General features: G+C 36.7%; 2 protein-coding genes across 6 annotated transcripts in view; both read right to left on the bottom strand.

Moving 5' to 3' along the window:
- The window catches only part of LOC110453782 (FERM, RhoGEF and pleckstrin domain-containing protein 1-like), a 151,657-nt gene that overhangs the window by 44,951 nt on the left and 81,665 nt on the right, over positions 1-25,041 (bottom strand). For 2 of the 5 annotated variants that reach the window (XM_021502927.1, XM_021502928.1), the window contains exons 5-13: positions 23,943-24,040; positions 21,514-21,640; positions 19,309-19,396; positions 18,554-18,709; positions 16,418-16,432; positions 13,680-13,715; positions 11,582-11,742; positions 10,687-10,761; positions 6,926-7,263 (exon numbers count right to left, since the gene is read on the bottom strand). In XM_021502927.1, the coding sequence (XP_021358602.1) occupies positions 6,926-7,263; positions 10,687-10,761; positions 11,582-11,742; positions 13,680-13,715; positions 16,418-16,432; positions 18,554-18,709; positions 19,309-19,396; positions 21,514-21,640; positions 23,943-24,040 (1,094 nt within the window). The remainder of the gene's footprint in view (positions 1-6,925; positions 7,264-10,686; positions 10,762-11,581; positions 11,743-13,679; positions 13,716-16,417; positions 16,433-18,553; positions 18,710-19,308; positions 19,397-21,513; positions 21,641-23,942; positions 24,041-25,041) is intronic. The other 3 variants (XM_021502930.1, XM_021502929.1, XM_021502931.1) reach the window with 3 other exon arrangements.
- LOC110453781 (muscle M-line assembly protein unc-89-like) lies at positions 2,805-6,918 on the bottom strand. The gene has a single exon (XM_021502926.1). The coding sequence runs from the start codon at positions 6,747-6,749 to the stop codon at positions 3,021-3,023; it is 3,729 nt and encodes a 1,242-aa protein (XP_021358601.1). The 5' UTR covers positions 6,750-6,918; the 3' UTR covers positions 2,805-3,020.

Here is a 25,041-nt window from a genome sequence, read left to right as displayed (position 1 = left end):
TAACCGATAGACGTAATGTGTTACGGTGCGACTGTTGTCTGGGTATAAGGGTATCAGGTACAAAGTGATTAATTACAGGTTTTGTTTCGGAAACTTAAAATAGGTTTCAATCTACTTTGCCAGCACTCAGGCAGTCTGGCAAACTTCTGAATCTTCATCAGAACAACTTTTTTGAATCACTGAAGTTAAGAGTCTATATCTTTAAGTTTTTCCAGTAAAACCCTAAAGCTCCGGTACATTGATAATTAGTGTAGTGCTTCAGTTCTGTATGTAGAAACTTTGATTGTTTGTTCCCCGGGCAAATTCACAGGACATCAATCTCACGCAATAACGTTACTTGAAAGGCAACCAATTCAAGGGCATCACATTTAGTATAAATTTTCTAATATTCTAGCATTATGGTTATACTGGTGAAAGTACCTTAACACAGACAAAGAATCGCCCATCCCCTATCAACAACTAATACTCTATTCCTGATCTGACAGGATCCAATGCCATCACCACAAGATGCCATTTAACTGAAAACTGTGTCTTTATTGTTTTCTTGTTTGTTTTTGAGAATTTTGAAAGTTTCTGCATTCAATTCAATTTTTCCTTTTTAGCTACTAATCCATAAAGACATTCATTCATCAAATGTGTTTTGTAAATATTCATAAGTATTGAAAGTACCCTAATTTTTCAAGTTGACTTGTCAACACTCTCTAGATTTCCTGATAGAACAGAATTGAAGAAAATTAGAAGAATATCAGGAAAAGTGGAAATAGCTTACAAAAAATTAAAAATAAAGTAGAAGATAGCACTCCAACACATTTCTGTACCTTAGTCATCTGGCAAAGTCTAGATGAATGTTTCTATAAAACAAAATTAATTGAAAATTTCAACTTTTGCTTTTATAAAACTAAATAAAAGAACTGAAAAAATGAAATATTAAAATGTAATGACCTTTTACTTAAATGATTCAATTCTACAAGTAAGGTTATGCAATATAGACCAGAAGGCTTTTGCTAATTATTTGTTTATAAGATGGATATATATATCTAAATGTCTTGTTGAAACACTGGCCATCCAATTCAGTAATAAGTGAGCATACAACCAAAATCCTTGAAGGGACGCCGGTCCACAAGTGTCAAGTTTTCTATTTATACAGCTATGTAAACGTTCAATAGAATATCAACAAAGTATCACATGCTATCTCATCATGGTGTTGGTAACAACAGAAAACTATATATTGGAACCAAATGCAAAACATAAACAGAACAAACTTTATAATGTTCCTTTCGTATGTACAGGGGAAACTCCTTAATTTTTATCTCTTTTTACTTAGAATTGGCAAATTCCTAACATCAAGCTTTTTTCCAAATTTCATTAAACAGCTTATACCATGGCATATTACACCCTTACATTATGGACCAGAGGACATTGTAAGTACATTTTTAAATTGTTTGTTATTATCACAAACTTTTTTCTTCAGCTGTGTTAATTATGATAATTCTAGCCAGCTGTGCTGCATAGAAACAGCTGGGCTGACTAGAACCATCAAGATACCATGACTGTTAATACAGCTGGGCTGACTAGAACCATCAAAATACCATGACTGTCCTTACAGCTGGGCTGACTAGAACCATCGAAATACTACAGCTGTCCATACAGCTGGGCTGACTAGAACCATTAAAATACAACAGCTGTCCATACAGCTGGACTGACTAGAACCATCAAAATACCACGACTGTTCATACAGCTGGGCTGACTAGAACCATCAAAATACCACAGCTGTCCATACAGCTGGGCTGACTAGAACCATCAAAATACCACAGCTGTCCATACCGCTGGGCTGACTAGAACCATCAAAATACCATGGCTGTCCATATAGCTGGGCTGACTAGAGTCATCAATATACCATGACTGTTTATACAGCTGGGCTGACTAGAACCATCAAAATACCACGACTGTTAATACAGCTGGGCTGACTAGAACCATCAAAATACAATGACTGTCCGTACAGCTGGGCTGACTAGAATCATCAAAATTCCACAGCTATTCAAACAACTGGGCTGACTAGGCATCATCAGTATACCACAGCAATTCAAACAGCTGTGCTGACTAGAACTATAACAATACATCTGGATCATCACCAAGACACCCGAAGGTTTACCCTGAACTTAATATAAGTAAATCACATCCATCTTTCAATCTGTATAAATCCGTCTTCATTAATGGTTTAAAAACTAAGAGATAAAATAGTTTTCTCTTGAATTCCTTAAATATCACCTCGGCCCTTTCCTGCTCCTTTTACTTTTCATATACACACTGTATCAGATATTCTTTGTTAAATTATTTGTTAGTTTAAAATCATATATAGCTACATTGTATATGTATTTTATAGTTTTTAAAATCTGTAGCAAATCAAAAAAGAGCTAGTAGCAAGGGTCATAATGTAACAGAATTATATGACAGACTTGAAGTAGCTACAGTGCTTGTCACATCCCTTCGTTCTGTATAACTGATCTATTGGTTTAGTTCCTAAATCACAGAGTTTGGCGTAAATATTATAAACACATGGACTAATTCCATAAGAATCAATTAATACTGTAAAAGGGATCTCTAAAATATCAACAAAAAAGGTTCAACAATATGTAAACAAAATTGGACATCCATTTGTAAATAAAACTGAAATAAACAAACGTAAATCAAAATGACTGAAAAAACCCTACTTCAGCAAAATATAACAAATTGCACCTTTCATCATGCACAACAAAACAAGATAAATTAAAAAACGAAATGTATGTAAATGTACATATACATAGTATATTTTTATGTATAAATATAATGCTTCTAGCGCCTCATGCTTAAATTGTGCTGATCATGCAAAAACTAAAAACATTTAAAAAATCAAAAAAATCTGCAGTCAAAAATGAAATCAATATAATACAAAATTGTATCTCCATCATGTTTCAATAATATGCTAATTACAAGAAGAGTAATCATGTCGTAACAAATAATATACTGTACAATTCATATATCTAAGAAGGATTTGATTGGCTAATTTCGTTGTCAAGGGAACTTGAGGGGCTCCTGTGAGGGTCGTCTGGACTTGATGCAGTACTGATGGTGAGGATTGGAATGGCGGCCCCAAGTCTGTGTCTGGAGGTCATGTGATCGTCGGAATCACATTCATCGCTATATGAATCTCCACTAAGTGATGCCAGCTCTGCTATATGGGGATTCTCAAGACTCTCCAGGGGGTCCACGCTTACCCGCTTGTTCCGAACAATCCTCTCATGGTAAGATTCATCCGAACTTGAACTTAACGTTGTGTTAGTGTAATGCCTTTTTCCATTATTGTCATTGCGTGGAGGTAAGTTTTGATTCTCATCCTCGTAAACCGACCCTTCCAAAGTCTCTAGCTGATCCAGAGGATCTAACGGGGAATTATCCTTAATACCAGAGTCAGATAACTCGATACCAACACCAGAATCAACTGTGATTTCTTTGCCAGAGTCAGCTAAACTTTTGGCAAATTGTAAGAATTCTTTATGTCTTTCAGCATCATCGTTATCACTACTGTCACATTCGTGTTCACTGTCATCCCCAAACTCTGAGTTGCTCCCTTCGGATACCGAAGATTCTGACCCATCAGAGATATTTTCCTCCAGGTTTTCCAGAGGTTCCAGCATATCCACCGACTCCACACTCTCTGGACTTCCTTGGACGTCCGTATCTGTTGATCCACTCAAAAACATCTGAGCACTAGGGGGATCATTGACGCTCTCAAAACTGTACATGTAGCCACGTTCTTTGTGGAACTTTCGTGGCTCATTGACCTTTGAACCTTCAATGCCCTGATCGCTCGGGTGTCGCCCCAGTTTCAGCTTTGGCTTTGGACTTGGGCGGAACACATTCTCTGGAGGATGTGCGTGGAAAGTCTGATTAAGCCTTACCGTAGGATCCTTGTCGGCTGCAAGTGAAATTGATGGTTCCTCCTCATTCTCATCAACACTGACTAGGCTGAGTGGCCGTGGCGATGTTGAGTTGGAGTCTGGGGGTTTAAAAGTAGAAAATGTAATGCTGTTCCGATTGGGTTTACTTGCATAGTCTGTTTCTGATAATATAAAATCTGCCGCTGGGGATGAAAAATCCAAACTCACCTGATCAGCTTTTCTTGATGCATTCGTCCTTTTAGTTTGTTGATCTTGTCTTTTTCCTGGTAGAGCTGGTTTCTTGCTCATTATTTCTGGCTTTTTACCTGGTAAAGCAGGCTTTCGACATGGTAAAGCTGGTTTAGTGCGAACCGAGGTATTATCTTTTCCGTCGGTGTTTAATTTCTTTGTTGTGATTTTTGGTTGTGTTTCTTCTTGTTTTGGAGCAGAAAGAGCAGAGTCTTTACTCTGCTTCAAACTAAAAGTCGGTCTATATACAGGACTAAAGGGTTCCTTAGCTTTTTTATCAGGATTTTTCATATGGAAAGCTGAAGTCTTGTTGACAGCGGTTTGTACACTACCCACTTTGGAAGGTTCAGGTCTACTTATATATACCCCAGGTTTACCCCTCTCTCCTGGTTGACAGCTGACTGGCGTAGGGTTACTGGACCTGACATTTTTTGGATCATCTCCAGATTGACACGCATTTACTACTGAAGGGTTATTGGCCTTAGCCATTTTAGGGTTATCACTGGTAGCCTTATAAGAATGCTGAACTTGCTGTGTTATATGTTGAGGAAGGCCATACATCTTTGAATCTGTTGGCAACCCTGTTGCTTCCTTTCTAGCGAGTTTGTCCTCAGAGAGACGCTTCTCCAGGTTGTCGTTAAGCTTATTTTGGACAACTGTGATGTCTTCCACCATTTCTAGATTATTATTAGATTTATTATCCTCGCTAGCTTGATGACTTGACAGTGGCACCTTAGCTACAGAAAGTGGAGGGGGCAGTGTAGTCCCATCTTTGATAACCTCTCCGTTACATTCTGAAAATGCAGAATCATTTTCTTTGATGTTTTCTTTATTTTGAATCTGTTTTAATATGTCTTTCTCAAATGTGGGACTTGTGGTATCGTCTACGCTTGAGAAGCTATCTCTATGGGGCAGCCGGTGATAATTGACAATCTCCATCCGCCGGTTACAAGATGGCGACCTGTCATTGGACGTTCGGGATGGTGTACGTTTACCTGATGGGGATCGGCTCTGGTATCCCCGCTTTCCTGAGGGTGAACGACTGCCTATCCTCTGTTGTAGACTACCTGGGCTGATAGGACTGGCCCCTCGACTACCTGGGCTGATGGGACTGGCCCCTCGACTACCTGGACTCACAGGACTGCCCACACCACTCCCCGGAGTAACAGGGCTGCCTGCCACACTGCCCAGGCTGGAAGTGTCACTACAGGGACTTCCCCCGCCACTAACTGGACTGACTGGACTGTTGCCCTCGCTCACAGGAGATTTGACTTCTGTCTTTCCCTTGTCCGGTACGACAGGAAGAGACCCCTCGTAAACTTTAACCTGATGCACCTGCATGTTTGACGGCCGTTTCTTCTTCAAGCTTCTGCTCCTCCTGTTCGATATGATCTCATCCATGTCTGTTGGCGAAGTTACCTCCTCTGTTTTGACAGGTTCAGGGCTTTTTTCCAGGTGGCGCCGATGTAGGAGATATGGTATATCCCCAATCATGTTTTCCCCACCATTTAGTCCAGTATTTTTTCCACCCCTGTTCTTGTTAAGCTCATTCTTACATTTATCCTCACTTTCCTTCTCGGTTCTAACAGGTTTTTCTGCGTCACTTCCTGTATTCAGGTCAAGTTTTTGTAATTTCTCTATGCTACCAGTACGTTTAGGATAGGTGACCTCAGCCTTACCAAAGCTGTCCATTTTCTTCAGTTCTTGTTGCACTGCTTTTTTATCTGGACTTTCCCTTGTAACACTACCTTTCCTAGCAGCCTTATCGCTGGAGACGTCTTGTGGCAGCTTTCTGGACACATTTTCAGCGGCTTCTTCCCTTTGTGGCAGCTTTCTGGACACATTTTCAGCGGCTTCTTCCCTTTGAGGCAGTTTCCTCGACACATTATCAGTGGTAACCTCTTTCTGCGGTAGTTCCCTAGAGGTATTATCAGCGACCAGCTCTTTGTGTGACAGTTTCTTGGAAGCCTTATCAGTAGCCAGGTCTTTGTTTGTTGGCATGTCCTCATTTATTACATTATCCTGTTTCATCAGTTTCCTGTCAGCTTTTCTATCGAAACTGGAAACTATTTCCCCCTTGTATAAAATTCCTCCTCCTTTTTCAAGATTGGTAGATTTTTTTGTCAAGCTATCCTGCTTGCTCAAGGATTTTCCGGAGTCTTGATGGACTAATTTTCTTAATGGCTTCTCATGACCGATTGATTTTCCCTTTTCCTCATTAACATGCATAGAACCTGTCTTGACAACAGTTTCCTGTTTATTCTTACCTTTGACAATCTCGCCTTGCTTACATTCCCCCTCAGAAACCTTACCTGGCGTCGGATGGGAACTAATATCATCGGCAAACACAACCTTTTTGTGCTCCCTGCCGAGGGTCGAGTTTGGGGACTTTTGGTATGAAAAGGTCCCCAGCCCCTCGGGGGAGGAATCTTGTACATTATGTTTAAGATTAGAGGGCAGAGTATCTGTACTAGAGAGGTTAGGTTTTGTTGGTCCCTCACCAGAACTATTAACATGCTCTATATCTTTGGTTAGGTGTGGTTTAGTAGGGAAGGTAGCAGACAAATTATTCTCAGTATCCATAGAACTTTCATCTAATTTTTTAACCTTCCCATCTTTAAAAAGAGAGAAAGATTGTGATTGGCTGTTTTCATCATTGTCATTTGCATTTTGATTGGCTGACACATTTTGGTTATTATTAGGATTGCTATCTAGCGGTGCAGATACTATAGCATTAGTAACAAAAGTAGAAGTGGCACCTCTTTCGTCGATTCTGTCGACTCTGCTCTCTGGGGAAGCCACACCATCGTCATCGGGAAGGTCAACCTCAGCTCCAGGCGTTCCCTCTCTGCTGCGGTCAAGCTTTGGCGATGGGAGTGACCGACTGCCAGACAGCGAGCTGTCCACACTGTGGACTTCGGCTGTCTCTGTGCGACTTGGTGTGGTCGGGTCATCAAGCCCCGGGGACAGGATGTGTGAGCCGCTGGATGCGGTGCTGTTGTGAGTGTCTGTGGTAGAGTTGTGGAGCCCCGCCTTAGCTGAGATCTTAGGTGTAACACTGGCACTCCGGCTACATGAGATACGCCCACTGACAGACCTACAATATACAGTTAAAGTATATTAACACAGGGTTGGCATGGTGGCGAGAAAGTACAGAATAGGTACAAAGATTACATCGGGGAGAATTATGAGGAACACAAGGTTCATATTCATGAAATCATTCTCATGTTCAAGCATGGATTCTGTGCTCAATACAACATTTTTGTAACTCATTTTAATGATGTGACAAGGTCAGAAAGTCCAGTTTAAAAACTAAAAGTGGTATTTGGTGCTAAGTCTTAAAATTCCTACCAGATCATTGACAAAATGAATATTTTTTATCAATTTATCACCTGAACAAGAAATCGGACATGAGCACAGAATCTGAGTTTAGGCATGAGAACAGTTTTATGGTATTTTTCTTCGACTTCATCAAAGTTTTTAGCTTACTACATATCAAGACAAATCCAATACAGTTAGCAAAAACAAAGTCAAATTGGCTAAGATGCAGAAAACTTGCTGTATTAGCTGGAAGTTTTTACATACTGTAAAAGTTAAAATTATCACAGCATGGCAATGCTGATGTTCTTCCCTTCTGACAAAATTGGCATGAAAATTTCTATAGAAAAATATATAAATTATGCAGATTATAAAACTATATAACATATACATTTATGAACCAATGCTAAAGCCAAAACCCCAATCATTTTGTAAAGTCGCAATGCAAACAATTCCATAGGCGAGAATTTCTATTTTTACAGCATATACATAATACACAGAGATTTAATACAGCATAATGACACATAGAAAATAATAGGAAAGGAAATCCAATTATTCAACCTGTAAAATTCATTCTTTGATATGTTGTAAATGTTAATCTCTATCTGTAATTTCAGACTGACAAGGGGCTCTGATGACATTCCCCCTCCCCCTCTGATGGACCCTTAATACAGAATCTAAGTTCTACAGAACTCCACAAAACAGGTCTCTCACATTGTGTCTCATATAAATGACAATACTACATATCTACTTGCCGGTGTTTAGTAGTAGAAACAGTGACCAATAGTGTATGAATACCTCAATATAAACAAATATCTACAAAACCCTAAAACTACAGGTACTAAACAACATATACACGATTGGTGAAACCCTGAAATTTCATAATGAACTATTCCAACCTTTGAATTGGACAAGTTCGAATGTGTCTTCAGGGGTGAATCTTAACAACGACAACAAAGATCCTCTGATGCTACACCAATTGAACAAGTAAATCTCTCAGCATTTACCATTACACAGTTACATAATTAAACCTCTGAAGGATGAACTATGATCTATCACACTCTCAGCAACAACACACACATCTGCTTCAACTTCTTTGCTGAATCATACATACTCTATGAAAAACAATACAGTTGCTAATCTGCTAAATCTAGAGGCCATAAATGAGTTTCCAAAGGTAAAAATGACAAAGCTTNAGCAATAGGTCACTTGAGCTAAAGCTCAGGTGACCTAAAAAGAATATGTTTAAAAGACATGAATGCCCCCTTTGTATAAAGTTTGACGGGACAGACATGGGCAACACTATACCCCACCATTTTATGGTGGGGCATAAAAAGTCCATTTTTTAATTCAATACATTGTATTGTGAAGGAACTTTTCAAATAAATTAAAAATTTCATAAAAAATAAATATAATAATACAACAAACCTATACTACTTTCATTGCCCTTTTTGTAAATGGCAGGAACTAACCTCTAACTTAGTGTGATCTACATTTTAGGTTCTGCATTGGCAACGTAAAGATATCTTATTGTGTTTAATTCATTGCAATTAGTAAGCGAGAACACGGGGAAAAAGTTCACTGATGACAGGATACATTCATTTTTTTTTTATTTGTGTCTAAAATTTTCTCAAATAGGTTAACAAATGGCTTCACAACAATTTCCTTTGAAAATTAAAATTTACTTTAAAGTTATTTTTATCCTTTCATAATCATTTTTGACCATTTACTGCAGATTCTGTGATTCCGGACCTCGCTCTTTCATTCAACAACATCTGTGTCCTCTATCTAAACACACAACAACACCGATCCTAAACATTGTCTATCTATACACGCAAAACAACAATGAGTTCCACGTAACAACAGTGCTCCAGAGTCTACAATGGTGCTCTATGGGTCATGTGATCGCTACCATGCCGACCAGCATACCGTCACAACACTAACTTACTTTGTGTTAGTCCTGTGAAGCGAAGCCCGTAAAACAAGGATGTCATTGTTTTAGTCTAATAATCTCAAACAGAGAGGTCTAACAAATATAGTATGACAAAGATTTGGACAGTGTTTTCAATCTACAGTGTTGTCCTATATCACAGTTAGTGTTCTGTTGACTATAATAATATTGCCACATTGTTAGCTCTCTCGAGAAATACTGTATACCAGGACATTTTTGCCAAATCAAATTTTCACCCTTTGCTCATGAAAATTATTTCGCCCAGTGTTTATTTCGCCCTTCAAATTAAATTGCTATGTTCATAATAATGTTTACTTATATTCACCATAATGGTAAATTCTCCCTCATTACAGAGGGTGAAAAATTAAATTTAACCTACAGTGAAATTTTTACAGTATACTACAGTAGTAAGAAGTTAGAATATAAATAGAGCATTGGGGACAATTTTTGTAAATCAGCGACCAATTATTTTTGCACTTTAAATTAAAAAACTATTTTGTGAGAGTTTGTATTCAAGAAATGAACAGTATGAGACATATAATCTTTAATTCTGTTTTGCTTCACAGAATTTTCTATGAGATATTTATATTTAAGACCAACTCTTTCGACATGAAAAACATCTACATAACAAAATAAGAGTGACAAGGATACTGTTATAACCTTGTTAATTTTCTAAAACTACTGCACAATCAGATATTTTCGTGGGGCCCAAATTTCGGGGTTTCCCGACAAAACACAATTTAATTGGTGCATGAATTTGTGAAATATGAGCAAATGGAGAATTGTTTATTTCCTATGAATTCATAGATAAAAATTACCTATGAAATACATAAAATTAAAACCCCGGTAAAAATGGGTGACATCACAGTATGTTTGCGGTGCTAGTTTCAGTGTCAACCCCTAACATTTCACACCAGTCACTTTTTGCAGACTTTAAGTCATTCACCCCTGAAGACACATTTGAAATCTCTCAATTCAAAGGTTGGAAAAGTTCATTATGAAATTTCAGGGGTGAATGAGTTGAAGCTGAAGTGAATATCCGCACATAGTTTTACAGAAAAGTCTACTGTTCATCCTACTCAAAATGCAGGTTTACAATTTACAATTACGTTTTTACAATCACCACATTTTCAAATGAAAATTTAAGCCCATTTATCTTTCCCTGGTGTTTCCCCGAGAAAAGCTGCAACTAGATGGTGAAGAAAAGAATGTCGGTCCAGACGCTTATCCCGGAATAGTTATTATACAAACCTTTCAAAGGCGGGACTCTTGACACAGGTTTCCCTCACGTAGGTCATCAGCTGTTTCTGGGTCCGGCCACTGTACCTGTGTACACAAACACAGGATACTAGGATGAGGCAGGCTAACAAAGTCATGGTATCACACATACAGTGTTGACATTCCCCTCTATATTTGGATTGAGGATATTTTTAACTAACAATCTGAGCATCAGTACATGAAATAAAACACGGTCTAAAGACGCGATGATTTTTTTCCAAAGAAGGTTTTTTTTTTAATAATGAGCTGATCTTTTGAAGATTTAAGAATTAAGTCGAGCAGTATAGGTAAGCACTATTCACATACAGTTATCAATGTATAAGGTTAAGAAATCCTTCAACCAGTTAACAACACAACTACTTTGAAGGACTATTTTACATACATAATAAGTCTGTCCCTGACAAACATGTATATATACAGGATTCATCTAGATACCAATCCAACACACCAATTTTTCTTTTATAACACTCTTATAACACTTAACTTTACATTAAAGCCATGTTTCTCAAAGCTGTTTTTATCACGAATGATTTCTGCAACACATACTTTTCCCAAACTATTGGTGTCAATGTTGGGATTTTACAGACTATTTGAGTCCATATCTTTAGCTTCTCAGACTATTAAAGCCCCATATTGTGATTTTCTTTGAAAAGTGGCTTCCATTTTTCAAAGACTATTACAGCCTGCATTGTTGTTTTCAAGACCACCAAAACATGTTTTGCGAGTTTTTCGGATTATTGTAGATTGCATTGCGTTTTATCCGGACTAACAGACACAGTATTGAAATTTTTCGTACAATTGGAAACAGAATAAACAAGTATTCCTAACACCATGTGTTACCCGACTGATGTAGCCATCACAACCGTACCTGAAGGAGGAGCCTCGGCTGACCAGTCGTGTCTTGTTTCTAGGCGTCTTTTTTATGGTATGACAACGAAAGAATGCGTGATGTTCGATACATTTTTTCCAGAATATCTTACACTCATCCCTACTCTCAAAGAAGAATTCCACAGTGTCTTTATAGTAACCCTGGAAACAAAGAAAGAGAATTTAGCCAATCACAAAACAATAGAACTTTTGGATGACCGTGGAGAAAACTGTGTATCAATTTTAACAGGTGTAAAACTTAAAGTAAAAGATAATTTTCAAAAATTCTACAAATCAAAATTATTTCAGACATCACATTTCTAAGTCTTTGCATTTTTTATTTTTTTTTGGCAGAGGTTCATAATTTTAGTCCAAAGTGTAAAAGTCACAAATGTTGAATAACACCTGCATAAAGGAGACTAGTTGTAAAGGTTGACATTATTTACTGATTTCATACACAATGATATATTCATTATCCAGATGTCTATAAATACAAAAGACTAATTACAAGGGACAAATGACCTCCGTATCCATCAGAGTTATCTCCCCTTTACATAAACCACCAAATGACTGTAAAGTTGTTAGAAAAATCATGCCAAACAAATGATGTCTCTACACTACAGAAACATTGGTATACAAATTCAACAAATAAATATGACAGTCTTCCGAATCCTCACATGCGGTAACACAGTATGTGACAGGGAGAGGGGAAGTAAAAGCTAGGCATACCAAGAAATAATCTTTTTTGGTCACAATGACAGTCTATGTTGTATTAAGAATAAAATCAAATGCATCATAATCACACAGAAAATTTTAAATGTCTTCAGTACAATTTCAGTGAACGAGAAGAAATTGAGGAGACTTTTAATGTCCAGCATTCTTATCTATAGTACCTACACTGTCGAATAAAAATAGACAAACAAATAAACAGGTAATATTAATCGGCTAGATGAATTTAGATAAGCTGTACACTGTATCAATGACACAAGCATTCACAAGGCCAGCATCATACTCCAGCATACAAATGGTGAAAAGAAAATGTAACAGAGTTCTTTCCTTCATCAGAACTATCTTTTATGGAAACTATGTACAACACTCATTGAGAGAAAAAAACAGTTAAATAATATGCTGCTGTGTTGCAGCAACTGACAAGCTGAAATAGTTTCTAGTTGACTGCAAGCAAACTTTTTTTTTTTATATAGATCCTTTTCAAGGCTTGATACTTAGTGCCTTACACGAACCTAATTATGGATGGCCTTGGTGCTAGCAATGAACACTATATATTAAAATATAACATCTATATGTATAAGAAAATCTGTTGGCGTTGTTCGTAAATAAATAAATTCATTTTATTTTCAGTTTTAGTCAGATACCATATTGAAGCAAGCATATCTATATTACTGTTCATCAATCAAGGACCAGTGCTTTTGAAAAGTTCCTTCTTTCCCTGAAGATCAGTCTGTACTCAAGTCTATCATTTAGGACCACAGAGTAACAAAAGACGGAAGCAGATGCAGAGTAGGAACAAGGCATGTAACACATATATGCCAATTCTGGAACATAATAACCCCCCCCATGCAATAACAAGGTGACAAGCTAAGATTATCCAATTTGAGTATGTGACAATGAAGTTCTAAAGTTTATTAAATTCTGTACAGATGTAACTGTACTATACCAATCAACAAGGTGAGCATTGTCACAAAATGAGTTGGAGCCATGCTAGTTAGTGTTATTCACCCCCAAAAAATACACACACAAACCTATCTTTGTTTAACGATACAAAAGCTAAGGATAATGAAATTATTTCTGTTGTCTACAAATATTAGTTAAAAATTTCAACACCAAAACATCTAATTGGCATGTATGTTTGTTTCCATAGCAACTAATCAAGCGCAAGAAGAGACGCATGCAGTTCAGCTTTGAGGTGTTTTTTTCTTACTTTTTTTAACTATCACTTTGAACATACTGTAACCATTGTTCCATCAAACACAATAACAAAATTTATCATGCATTTCAGATAATGCAAAAAGTTTCAAAACATTTCATTCAATTTGTAGCCATCAGGGTAAAGCATAAACTAGATTCTAGCTTAACCTCACCTTATCTTTGAATGTCGGTGATGAAACAGATGCACCCTGTTTAAATAAATAATTCCATCATATTGAGCCCTGGCCTCCACGTTGTACAAGGTAGTTAGAAAATTGAAGCTATGGGCTGTATATTCAGACAATGCAATCAACTTACCTCTGAAGAACTAACATTACTTAACCTTACTCATTATGTCTTATAATCTCATCTTCAATTCCTCTACACTCTACATTTATCATTGATAAATGACAGGAACAAAACATAACCCAAATCTGACAAACACCCAGGAAAACTTCCCAAATATGTGAAACAACAAGTGAAAATCCCAAACCTGTAAAACAGCTAGAGGTAATCCCAAACCTGTAAAACAGCTAAAGGTAATCCCAAACCTGTAAAACTGCTAGAGGTAATCCCAAACCTGTAAAACAGCTAGAGGTATTCCCAAACCTGTAAAACAGCTAGTGGTAATCCCAAACCTGTAGAACAGCTAGAGGTAATCCCAAACCTGTAAAACAGCTAGAGAAAATTCCAAATCTGTAAAACAGGGGAAATTCAAAACCTGTTTAACTGTAATGGGAAATCCCAGTTCTGCAAAACCAGCTAGGGAAATCCAGAACCTAGTTGTTTAATTGCAGAGGGAAAACCCTATGCAAAATAAAATTATTACAGGAAATCAAAAACCTATAAAAATGGTTAACCTATAAAACAGCTAGGGGTAATCCCAAACCTATTAATATCTAGGGGGAAACCAAAACCTGTAAAACAGTTAGGGGGAATATAAAACATATACAAGAGGCCCATGGGCCTTAGCGGTCACCTGATGTATTTATACTGAGAGTTGATATTGTTTTTAACACAAACAGAAATATCATTCAGTGACAAAAAACAATAAAACCACCTTATTCAATATCTAACATACAGATTTAAGACTAAAAAGAATTGGAAACTAGCACCTCTGATCCTAAACAAGGAAAATGAAAAAAAAATAGCACACCGATTCCTTTGGGCCCCACCCTACAGCCCTTGGGGGTAGGGCTGGCTCAAAATGTTCAAAGTATCAAACTGTCAACTCAAGGTTATAATTCCAATCAAGTTATAAACATGTAATATCCAAAGAATCATTTGCCATTATAAACCATTATAAATGTTGCCCCCCTCCTTCCCCAGGGGGTAAAAATGAGACCCTAGGGTCATAAATCTTAAGACCTTTCCATCTATGAAGAGTGTTTGATTCTACCTTATCTGGGTCTTTGAGAAGATTTTTTTTTTTTTTTGAAATTTCAGTCAAATCAACCCTTTTTAGCCCCTCCCATCAGCCCCAAGGGGTCAGTCAGGGCTCATATGTGCATACCATCAAACTGCTACCCAATACTGATAATGCTAACCTAAATTTAATTACTTCCAATGGAAATTAAACAATGTTGATCAAAAATGTGATTTCCCTATATAAACTATAGTAAAGTTTACCCCCTCCCCAGTGAGACCCCAGGGTCAAGAAAATCACAATTTTGGTAGAACACCTTAAGACCCTTCAATCTATGAAGAGTATTTGATTCTACCATATCTGGGTCTTGAGAAGATTTTTGAAATTTTAGTCAATTTGACCATTTTTGGCCCCGCCCCTCAGGCCCCTGGGGGCCAGGGACCAAACCGGCAACTATTTTTGTTGACCTTTGGCCATGGAAGATTTCTGCAAAATTTCATTGAAATTGGCTCAGGGGTTTTGGAGAAGAAGTCGAAAATGTAAATTGTTTACGGACGGACGACGGATGACGCCCGACAAAAGGCGATCGCAATAGGTCACTTGAGACTTTGTCTCAGGTGACCTAAAAACTGCTTGGATAAGTCCCAAACCTTTAAAACCAGTATAGGGAATTCCAAACTTGTAAAACAGCTAAGGGAAATCGTAAAACTGTTTAAAAGCAAGGGGAAATCACGAATCTGTTAAAACATCTAGGGGAAGGAAATTCCTACCCTGTATACCGATAAAGGGAAGTCTAAATCTGTTAAAATGCTTTGGGAAATAAATCCCAAACCTGTAAACCAGTGTGAGTGAGGAAATCCCAAATCTATAAAACAGCTAGAGGATGTTTATTGAAAACCTAGGAGAAATCCTGGAGCTCAAATATCCCAAAAATGCAATAAAAAATATCATGCACATTTCTAGTTCATAGCATCTCACTGAAGTTGGTTACTCTATAGTACTGAGTGTGGGTTATTCATCGACAAAGAGCAGAGAAATCTATATAGATTAAATCTTCAGTTTTACATCTGCTTAGTGTTGTCAACAGATCTGAATAATTGGCTGCAACATGTATAACGGAAAAAAGTTCACCTCTGCTATATTTTCCATTCTTTTGGCACAACCAAATGTGATTAATTTAAAGCAAGAGGTTGATGTTTTTGAAACATTTCACAGAAGACACCTTAAGTAACCAAAATTTACACAGAAGGAATATTCAATGCTAGGAAAGTCTCTTTTTGAAAGATCCAAGTGTGAAAATTATAGTTTACAGAAACTCCAATGTATAATTTGAGTTTGGTACGTAATGTTACCATGGAAAATTAATCTTCCGAGACATTTTGACATATGATCAATCATAGAAATGTATTGAAGAACTTGTATAGAATTACAATTGAAGTATTAAGCAAGTGCAAATCTGAAGCGTTAACCAGCATTTCTGTGCATTCTGCAAATAATTCTCCCATACTACAGAAAAGTGTCAAACTTGATCGTTAACTATCTCACCTTATCTTTGACAGGCTGTGGAAAAATATAAAGGATGCTTATCATAGCAAGATACAACACTGGCCAACAAAATAGTTAAACATTCCAAATTTATAAAAGTTCAAAACATCTGAATACTTCGTATTGAAGAGCACTAACAGTTATACAATCATATCAAACTTTATTTCCCTAAAATTGAATACACCATAATAAATACAAAACCGCCATATTGTGAATTCTATGGTGAATATTGCAAGTTTTTAAGCCATGGGGGTGGGGGGTGGGGGGTGGGGGAGAGACTCCTGATTAAATGAAAGTTAGTACTTTACGAAAATTGAACTATAGTTGTAAATCTCTGGGTATTACAGCATGCAGGGTAAAGCACTGTATACCTGTGTGATAGCTACATTGTACCAACAGAGAGTTTGAAGTTACTTTTTTCTTTTGTAGAAAGATGAAGAGCAGCTATCTCTAAGAGAGTTTAAGGTATAGCACAATTCAACCTTTTATTGTATTTGTAGGAAAATAAATTCAAGTTTTCAATTCCTGTTTGTGTTATTATTCAAACCAAACTGATGAAACTTTATTCTGACAATCAAATTGTATTTGCAGTTCATTTATATGTAAAGAGCACCCTACTTCCTTAAATGTTTGTTTTTCTATAACAAACAGAAAATCTTCATAATAGTTATGGAATGTGAAATGTGGAAGAGATCACCCTGGAAATCTACCCATAAATAGCAAGGCTCTACAGGAATCCTTGTCCTGTCAAACTATAATTTACTTCATCTGTTCAGATAAGACAACATAGAGATACTACAAAATAGTTTAAGATTTCAATAAATAAGGAGGACTGTTGCAAAAACATTAGTTGGAATTGTTTTTCTGTCTGTCAAACTTCAACACCTGAAAATGAATCTGTGGCTTTGTTTATAATTCACCCTGTAATATTTTTTTCTGGTACATATTGTCAATACTACACCTATTTAAAATGTCCATACCTTTTAATCTTTACCCTGATTTTTAATTTATTATCCAGTATGGATAATAGCATATCAAAGAATAAGAAAGACGAAGCGTGTTACTGAAAACATAGTGTATGTGGAAACATTTCTCAGTGAGAATTTCAGCCTAGTGTGAACTGAAACGTGCTTGTGTGGCAGTGATGTCAGAAGCGTGTGCCAAACAAAGGTTCTGATTTAATAACTTATGTTATCTCAGCCACAACACTGACTGTACACCCTTAACAGTTAAGGACTCCCATACCACTGCAGACAAAACACTAAAGAGTTCCACTGTATTTTTTCTGTATATAGAGTAACCTCCCTTTAATTTAATTTTTGATATCATGACAGCTGAAATAGTCCAGGATACCTCTGTTGACCAAGGAGCTCAGTTGGTCAGTGCAACAGTATAATGGTATGAGGTCAAGGGGTCAAATTCCGGTCTAGTCCCAGTGTAATTTTTTCACTCGGAAATTCATTTTTTTTTCTCTCTTTTTTCATACAAGCATGACAAAGTATGGATATATTTTCAGAAATGATTGAACAAGGCTTTGGTAGTGGTATGGTGATCCTTAAACAATCTCAAACTCCAAACAGACCTAATATCCCTAACAGTTACACTTCCCTAACGATAAGTGACATAATGTCCTTGACAGTTACTCTGTCTTGCCCTAAATACTGAACAAATACTAAAGGTTCCATGTTTCAACTCAAAACTTTAAGCATTTCAATATCTTAATAAAGTTAATCCATTGTTTTAAAAAGCATTTTTTTCCTCAGAATTTCAGTGTTCAAACTTTACTTTCTCCTACATACAAAAATCACTGATCATTAAAAAGTAAAGCTTAAATGAGATGTTAACAACTGTCTATTGATAGTTTGATGGATATTAGTCTGATAGATCTACCTCTACTTTTAGACACATCTTTCAAACATTCAATCATAAAGCAAGGCAGAATGAAAGCTGTGGACAAACAGCAACAGGTTGGTACGGAGTGCTGGTCACTGAAGCCGAATTGTCTCTTTCTACACAAACTAGATTTAATTTTTCGAAGAATTCCTACGTTGAATACCCTATGACTTTGACTCTACAAGATACTCTGTTGATCACAAAACTGACATAGTTCCCTGATCCCATTCTATGGACACTTACGTAACTCTCCGGGTGAAGTTTGATGAGGAACCTTTTGCGTTTAAAGCTCAGTTTGCGGACCTTTGCCCAAGAGAAGGTGTTGATTTTCGTATGTAACTGGAAGACAAGGATGCCTACGTGGGCGATGGACAGGTGAAGAGACACATTCTCGTGGTCCTGGTGAAAAATACATACATGGAATGTGTACATACATACCAACAAATAACGACTATTTTTACAGTGTTTCACTTACAAACTGTTTAACGGTAGAAGTGATAGATTAGCTTGGCCTTAAATGACTTAACTTGTTGATGGGCCGTTCAATAATACAAACACAATACAAACTGATAAACAAACAGTTATATTGGTTAGGCCTTTACAACCCAATGGTTCTTCAAAGGTAATTTACCTATATCTATCTATAAAATAAGTTAGCATTTTCCCTGTGTTTATTTAGTTCTTTTTTAAACGGTTTAAATTATTGGAACACATCACTTTTTACGGTAAGCTATTCCATACAACTGTGGTTTGTTTTAAAAACCTATTTTTTTTCTTCATAATTATACACTGCTGCAGGCTCTGCATTTGAGTGACCATGGAAATGTTTACCTTGACAAATATATTTAATGATAAGTAATCGCCAGGCTGGCAGGTTGGCACAGCAAAAGCCTCGATCGAATATCACAAGACTACACATATTTGCATAAGGACTATTCCTAGACATTTTACATCTAAAGTGCGACTCTGGAAGTGTCCCGCTGTGGACATACACCTACTTTGGCTGGGCAGAGTTTTACACCGTAGGTATCCACCTTTCTGGCGGTGTCTAAAAGACTAGATTCTGCTTCTGCTGGAGATTCTCCTCTGCAAACATAAAAGACATTTCAATGATAACTCTTTCTTCAATAAATCATTATCCAGCGACAGCAATAAGAAACTGTTTTATTATTTTATCAGCTATTATTTTTATCATTAAATCACTTGTTAGTAAGTGTAATTATCAATTTCATATTCATACAAACTATATGAAGTTCTCCAAAACTGACAATATTTTATTTCCAAATTGAAACTGCGTCAGCTTAAACTTTGCCTTTGACCAGAATCAATTCTGTTATTTACTCATCCAATCAGTGATTAAAATAATTTCTCAACAAACAAATGTTTATCTTTCATTCAACCAATTATTAAAATTGTCTCAACCAGTAACCAAAATTATCTCTTAATCAACCAATGATTAAGACTATCTCTCAATAAACCAATGATTAAGACTATCACTCAATCAAACAATTATTAAGACTGTCTCTCAACCAGTGACTAAGATTATCTCTGAACCAACCAATGATTAAGACTACCTCTCAACCAGTGACTAAGATTATCTCTGAACCAACCAATGATTAAGACTACCTCTCAACCAGTGACTAAGATTATCTCTGAACCAACCAATTATTAAGACTATCTCTCAACCAGTGACTAAGATTATCTCTGAACCAACCAATGATTAAGACTACCTCTCAACCAGTGACTAAGATTATCTCTGAACCAACCAATGATTAAGACTACCTCTCAACCAGTGACTAAGATTATCTCTGAACCAACCAATGATTAAGACTACCTCTCAACCAGTGACTAAGATTATCTCTGAACCAACCAATGATTAAGACTACCTCTCAACCAGTGACTAAGATTATCTCTGAACCAACCAATGATTAAGACTACCTCTCAACCAGTGACTAAGATTATCTCTGAACCAACCAATGATTAAGACTACCTCTCAACCACTGAGTAAGATTATCTCTGAACCAACCAATGATTAAGACTACCTCTCAACCAGTGACTAAGATTATCTCTGAACCAACCAATGATTAAGACTACCTCTCAACCAGTGACTAAGATTATCTCTGAACCAATCAATGATTTAGACTACCTCTCAACCAGTGACTAAGATTATCTATCAACCAGTGATTAAGATTATCTCTGAACCAACCAATGATTAAGACTGTCTCTCAACCAGTGACTAAGATTATCTCTGAACCAATCAATGATTAAGACTACCTCTCAACAAGTGACTAAGATTATCTCTGAACCAATCAATGATTAAGACTACCTCTCAACTACTGACTAAGATTATCTATCAACCAATCAATGATTAAGACTACCTCTCAATCACTGAGTAAGATTATCTCTGAACCAACCAATGATTAAGACTACCTCTCAACCACTGACTAAATTATCTCTGTACCAACCAATGATTAAGACTACCTCTCAACCAGTGAGTAAGATAATCTCTGAACCAACCAATGATTAAGACTACCTCTCAACCACTGAGTAAGATAATCTCTGAACCAACCAATGATTAAGACTACCTCTCAACCACTGACTAAGATTATCTCTGAACCTACCAATGATTAAGACTACCTCTCAACCACTGAGTAAGATTATCTCTAAACCAACCAATGATTAAGACTACCTCTCAACCACTGACTAAGATTATCTCTCAACCAACAATTAGGATTATATCTCATTGAACCAGTGCTTAATATTGTCTCTTAAACAATGAGTGATTAAGATTACTTCGCTCAACCAATCAGTTGTTTATATTCTCTCTTTTAATCAAGATTTGGACTGTCTCTCAATCAACTTATGATCAAAATCACAGATTTGCACTATATTTAAACAAATCAGTGATTGAGATTTTGATTAAACATTTCTCTCCAATCACTGTTAAAACTGTCTTTCAACTAATTAGCAATTAAGTTTGTCTCTCAACTGATCAGTGATATCTCTAAACCACTCATGATTAAGATAACTCGTGGACCAATTATTAACATGATCTCTCAATCAATCAAACTTGTTCCTTAACCCTTTCAACACTGTAAACCATAATAGACTCGTCCAGATCAATGTATAGTAGAGTCTACTAATGTAACCTAGGGGGGAAAGGGTTAAATTTCACAGGTAAAACCTATTGGATGATGACTAACATGTGCTGTCGGTGATACTCCATGAGCTTTTTGAGGAGCTCTTCTGTCTGGTGAGGTACAAAAGCGTTTAGTGACTTGAGATATGTATGGTCTATGTATTCCTCTACGATGAAGTCCCCGATCTCCGCTGGAAGCAAAAGAGAAACAGAGTTAAACAAAACCTACTAGTATTCAGTTGTTTAAATTTTTACTAATTTCTGTTTCAATATATTTCACAACAAGTTTATGATCTTAATACCAGAAGGAGCCCAGAGATCAAACAGGTCACCCATACCATTTGATGTATGAAAATACACACGTTACATCTCCAGCACACATGCAGGCATACACACATAGGGAGATATTAGCCAGGTGGCATAGGACTAGTAGTTAGCACCTGATAAGGCAGCTCCTGCAAATTCATCAAAATTGTATATCTATGTACTGTAAAGCGCTTTAGAGTGGCTTATGTTAGCTAGATAGGGCGCTATATCAAATGCTGTATATTATTACTATTATCATTAGGTCAGATCTAACTAGAAGGGTTTCGCCTAATGGTTTAGACTAGAAAGATTTTATTGTATGAAATATTTTTGTTCAAACAAGACTTGAATTTTGAAGACAATAGATTCTAATTTCAAACAACAATCTAGAACTGTAAATATGCTAAAGTGAAAAGGCATCTGAGAAAAACAATGCATTGTAATTTAATACTGACTGTATTGGGTTCCTGTTGTTCAACCAATAAAGAAATGGGCCCAAAATGCATTAAAAAACTTGGAACATTTTATTTGAGTAAATTAAGAATTTAATGGATTTTTGATATTGAATGTAAAAAAAAAAAAAATCTGAAGTGAGTGAGGATGAAAACAGACTATTGATTTTTTAAAACCACAGTGTAAAATGTCTAATAAAATCATAAAAATTCTGTTTTGGTCAGAGTGCCAACCTCTGATGGTGTTAATAATCAAAACATGAGAAATTGGATTTTCCACCAAAACAATTTAATCTGTTACAGCCAAAGTCTGTGCCCCACATCCATTGCCCAGTGGGAGCCATAGCAACAGACAGACGACAACTGTTGTTGCCATGACTACACACAGACAGGAAAATATTCGGTGACCTTCTCTCGTCTGGTAGACAATGGGAAAAACAGTTCATCACAACAGCTCAGGATAAAATCCGGGATAAAAAGATTATTACATAATACGTGTGGGCTAATGTTTGGGTCAGCAACTTAAATATCATGGGAAATAATAGTGAAATTCTTATAATCGCCTTGTCAAAAGGGCAGCCTTCCTAAACACAAACCTATTACATGGTAGGTTAGACGCTGCACTAACCTATATAACAAACCACCCTCCATGAAATAATCACGTCTCTCATCATACTTTCAGTGGATTTCACACATAAATAACTTATTATATCTGAAGTCATCGAACAGTTTCCTAATTTCTTCAAGGAAGGCACAGTTGTATGCAAATCTATCCTCAATTTTGTAACAGTAAAATCAATTTCCCCAATAATATGGTAACAAATAGCAGGGAAGGGTTTGCTACCATGATACAGGATTGTGGAAGATGGTTTGTCCCCTAAAACAGAATTTTGAGGAAAGGTTTTGCCCCTCAAATAAAGAACTGTGGAACATGACATGTCCCAGGCTATTATTATTGAGTTTTTTGGAGAAAATTTTATCCCTGCAATAAAGGATCAATTTCCTCTCATGATTAAAGATTGAAGAGGAAAGTATGTTTCCTATGATGAAGATTCGGTCCCTATAATGAATGATTGCAGATGAGGGTTCATCCCCTATCCTATGATGAAAGTTTTGAAGGAAGATTTTGCCCCTTACCATGGAGGGTTGCAGAAGACTGTTTGTCACCTTTGATGAAAGTATAGGAGGCTTTGATCCTACAATTAATAATTAAAGAGGGTGGATTGCCCCTAGGGGGAGGATTGAGAGGAAAGTTATTCCTTTTAACTTATTGAGTCAGTAAAGTGTTTGGATGTAGACAATCTGAGTCAGTGAAGTGTTTAGATGTAGACAATCTGAGTCAGTGAAGTGTTTGGATGTAGACAGTCTGAGTCAGACAATCTGAGTCAGTGAAGTGTTTGGATGTAGACAATCTGACTCAGGGAAGTGTTTCGGTGTAGACAATCTGAGTCAGTGAAGTGTTTGGATGTAGACAATCTGAGTCAGGGAAGTGTTTCGGTGTCAACAATCTGAGTCAGTGAAGTGTTTGGATGTAGACAATCTGAGTCAGTGAAGTGTTTGGGTGTAGACAATCTGAGTCAGTGAAGCGTTTGGGTGTAGACAATCTGAGTCAGGGAAGTGTTTGGATGTAGACAATCTGAGTCAGTGAAGTGTTTGGATGTAGAAAATCTGAGTCAGTGAAGTGTTTGGGTGTAGACGATCTGAGTCAGGGAAGTGTTTGGATGTAGACACTTACCTTGAGCTATGTAGGAGGCTACCAGGGCTGCTGTGTTCTCACTACACTGCATGCTGCCTGTTGCTAGATCTTTTTTAATTTGCAGTGAAAATAAATACCTGTCAGACAAAATGGCATTTCAATTAAGTACAAAACAATAGGTAAGGTAAAATTCTGCTTTACTAGTGTCTGAACAATAAATTTAAATGAATTTCTAATATATGAAATGGCATTCTTTTAATATATGACAAGAATATATGTGACTTTTTATTTAATGTTTTTGCAAAAATACTATATAGAAAACCGACAAGTACAAAAAATTAATGTAAACTTATTTCATTTCTTTTTTTCAATTACAGTATGATGTAAAGCAATATGCAATTGTTGAAATTGGATTTGGAAACAACTTCAGATCCACATCCAGTTCAAAATTTGAAAGAAATTGATTAAAAAATTAAAAAGTTCTTGCATTTACTACACAATGCCCTTATTTGGCAATAAAAGGGGCATGACTCCACCAAATATGGTGAAACAACCTTCTGAAACAAACTTGTCCGAGGTTTATTGGTATGCAATATGTGTACCAAGTTTGAGCTCAATCATCCCACAGGAACCCAAGTTATCGCAAAGAAACCTTGTTTTGGACGTTGGTTACCGACGACTCCGACAAAGTAATACCTATATATATGTCGCCTCGCGTTGCAGGCGACACAAATGCGGAAAATAACAACTACATTGTGTACAAATGCATCAGATGGCTATTGTTGTAACTTACTGCAAAAACAGTATTTTTTATGTGGTTCTTGAATTATTTTTCAATCAAAATACATTTCCTTAAAACATGGCTAAGTTGATAATGCTCTTTCTGCATCAAAGGTAAAGACCAAGGAAAATACCAGTCTTATTTTACCTATTTTGTAAGGACAAAGTAAGGACCAGATTGTTCACTCATTTAATTATAACTTAACTTCCAAAGTGGTAATTTTAACCCCTGTCTATGAGATGAAGCCCTGTACCAGTGTCACCCCTGTCTATGAGATGAAGCCCTATGCCAGTGTCACCCCTGTCTATGAGATGAAGCCCTGTACCAGTGTCACCCCTGTCTATGAGATGAAGCCCT

The sequence above is a fragment of the Mizuhopecten yessoensis genome, unplaced genomic scaffold, assembly GCF_002113885.1.
Source record: "Mizuhopecten yessoensis strain PY_sf001 unplaced genomic scaffold, ASM211388v2 scaffold7507, whole genome shotgun sequence".
Lineage (NCBI taxonomy): Eukaryota > Metazoa > Mollusca > Bivalvia > Pectinida > Pectinidae > Mizuhopecten > Mizuhopecten yessoensis.
The sequence above is the reverse complement of the archived record's forward strand: the minus strand, read 5'-3'. Positions and strand labels throughout refer to the sequence as shown.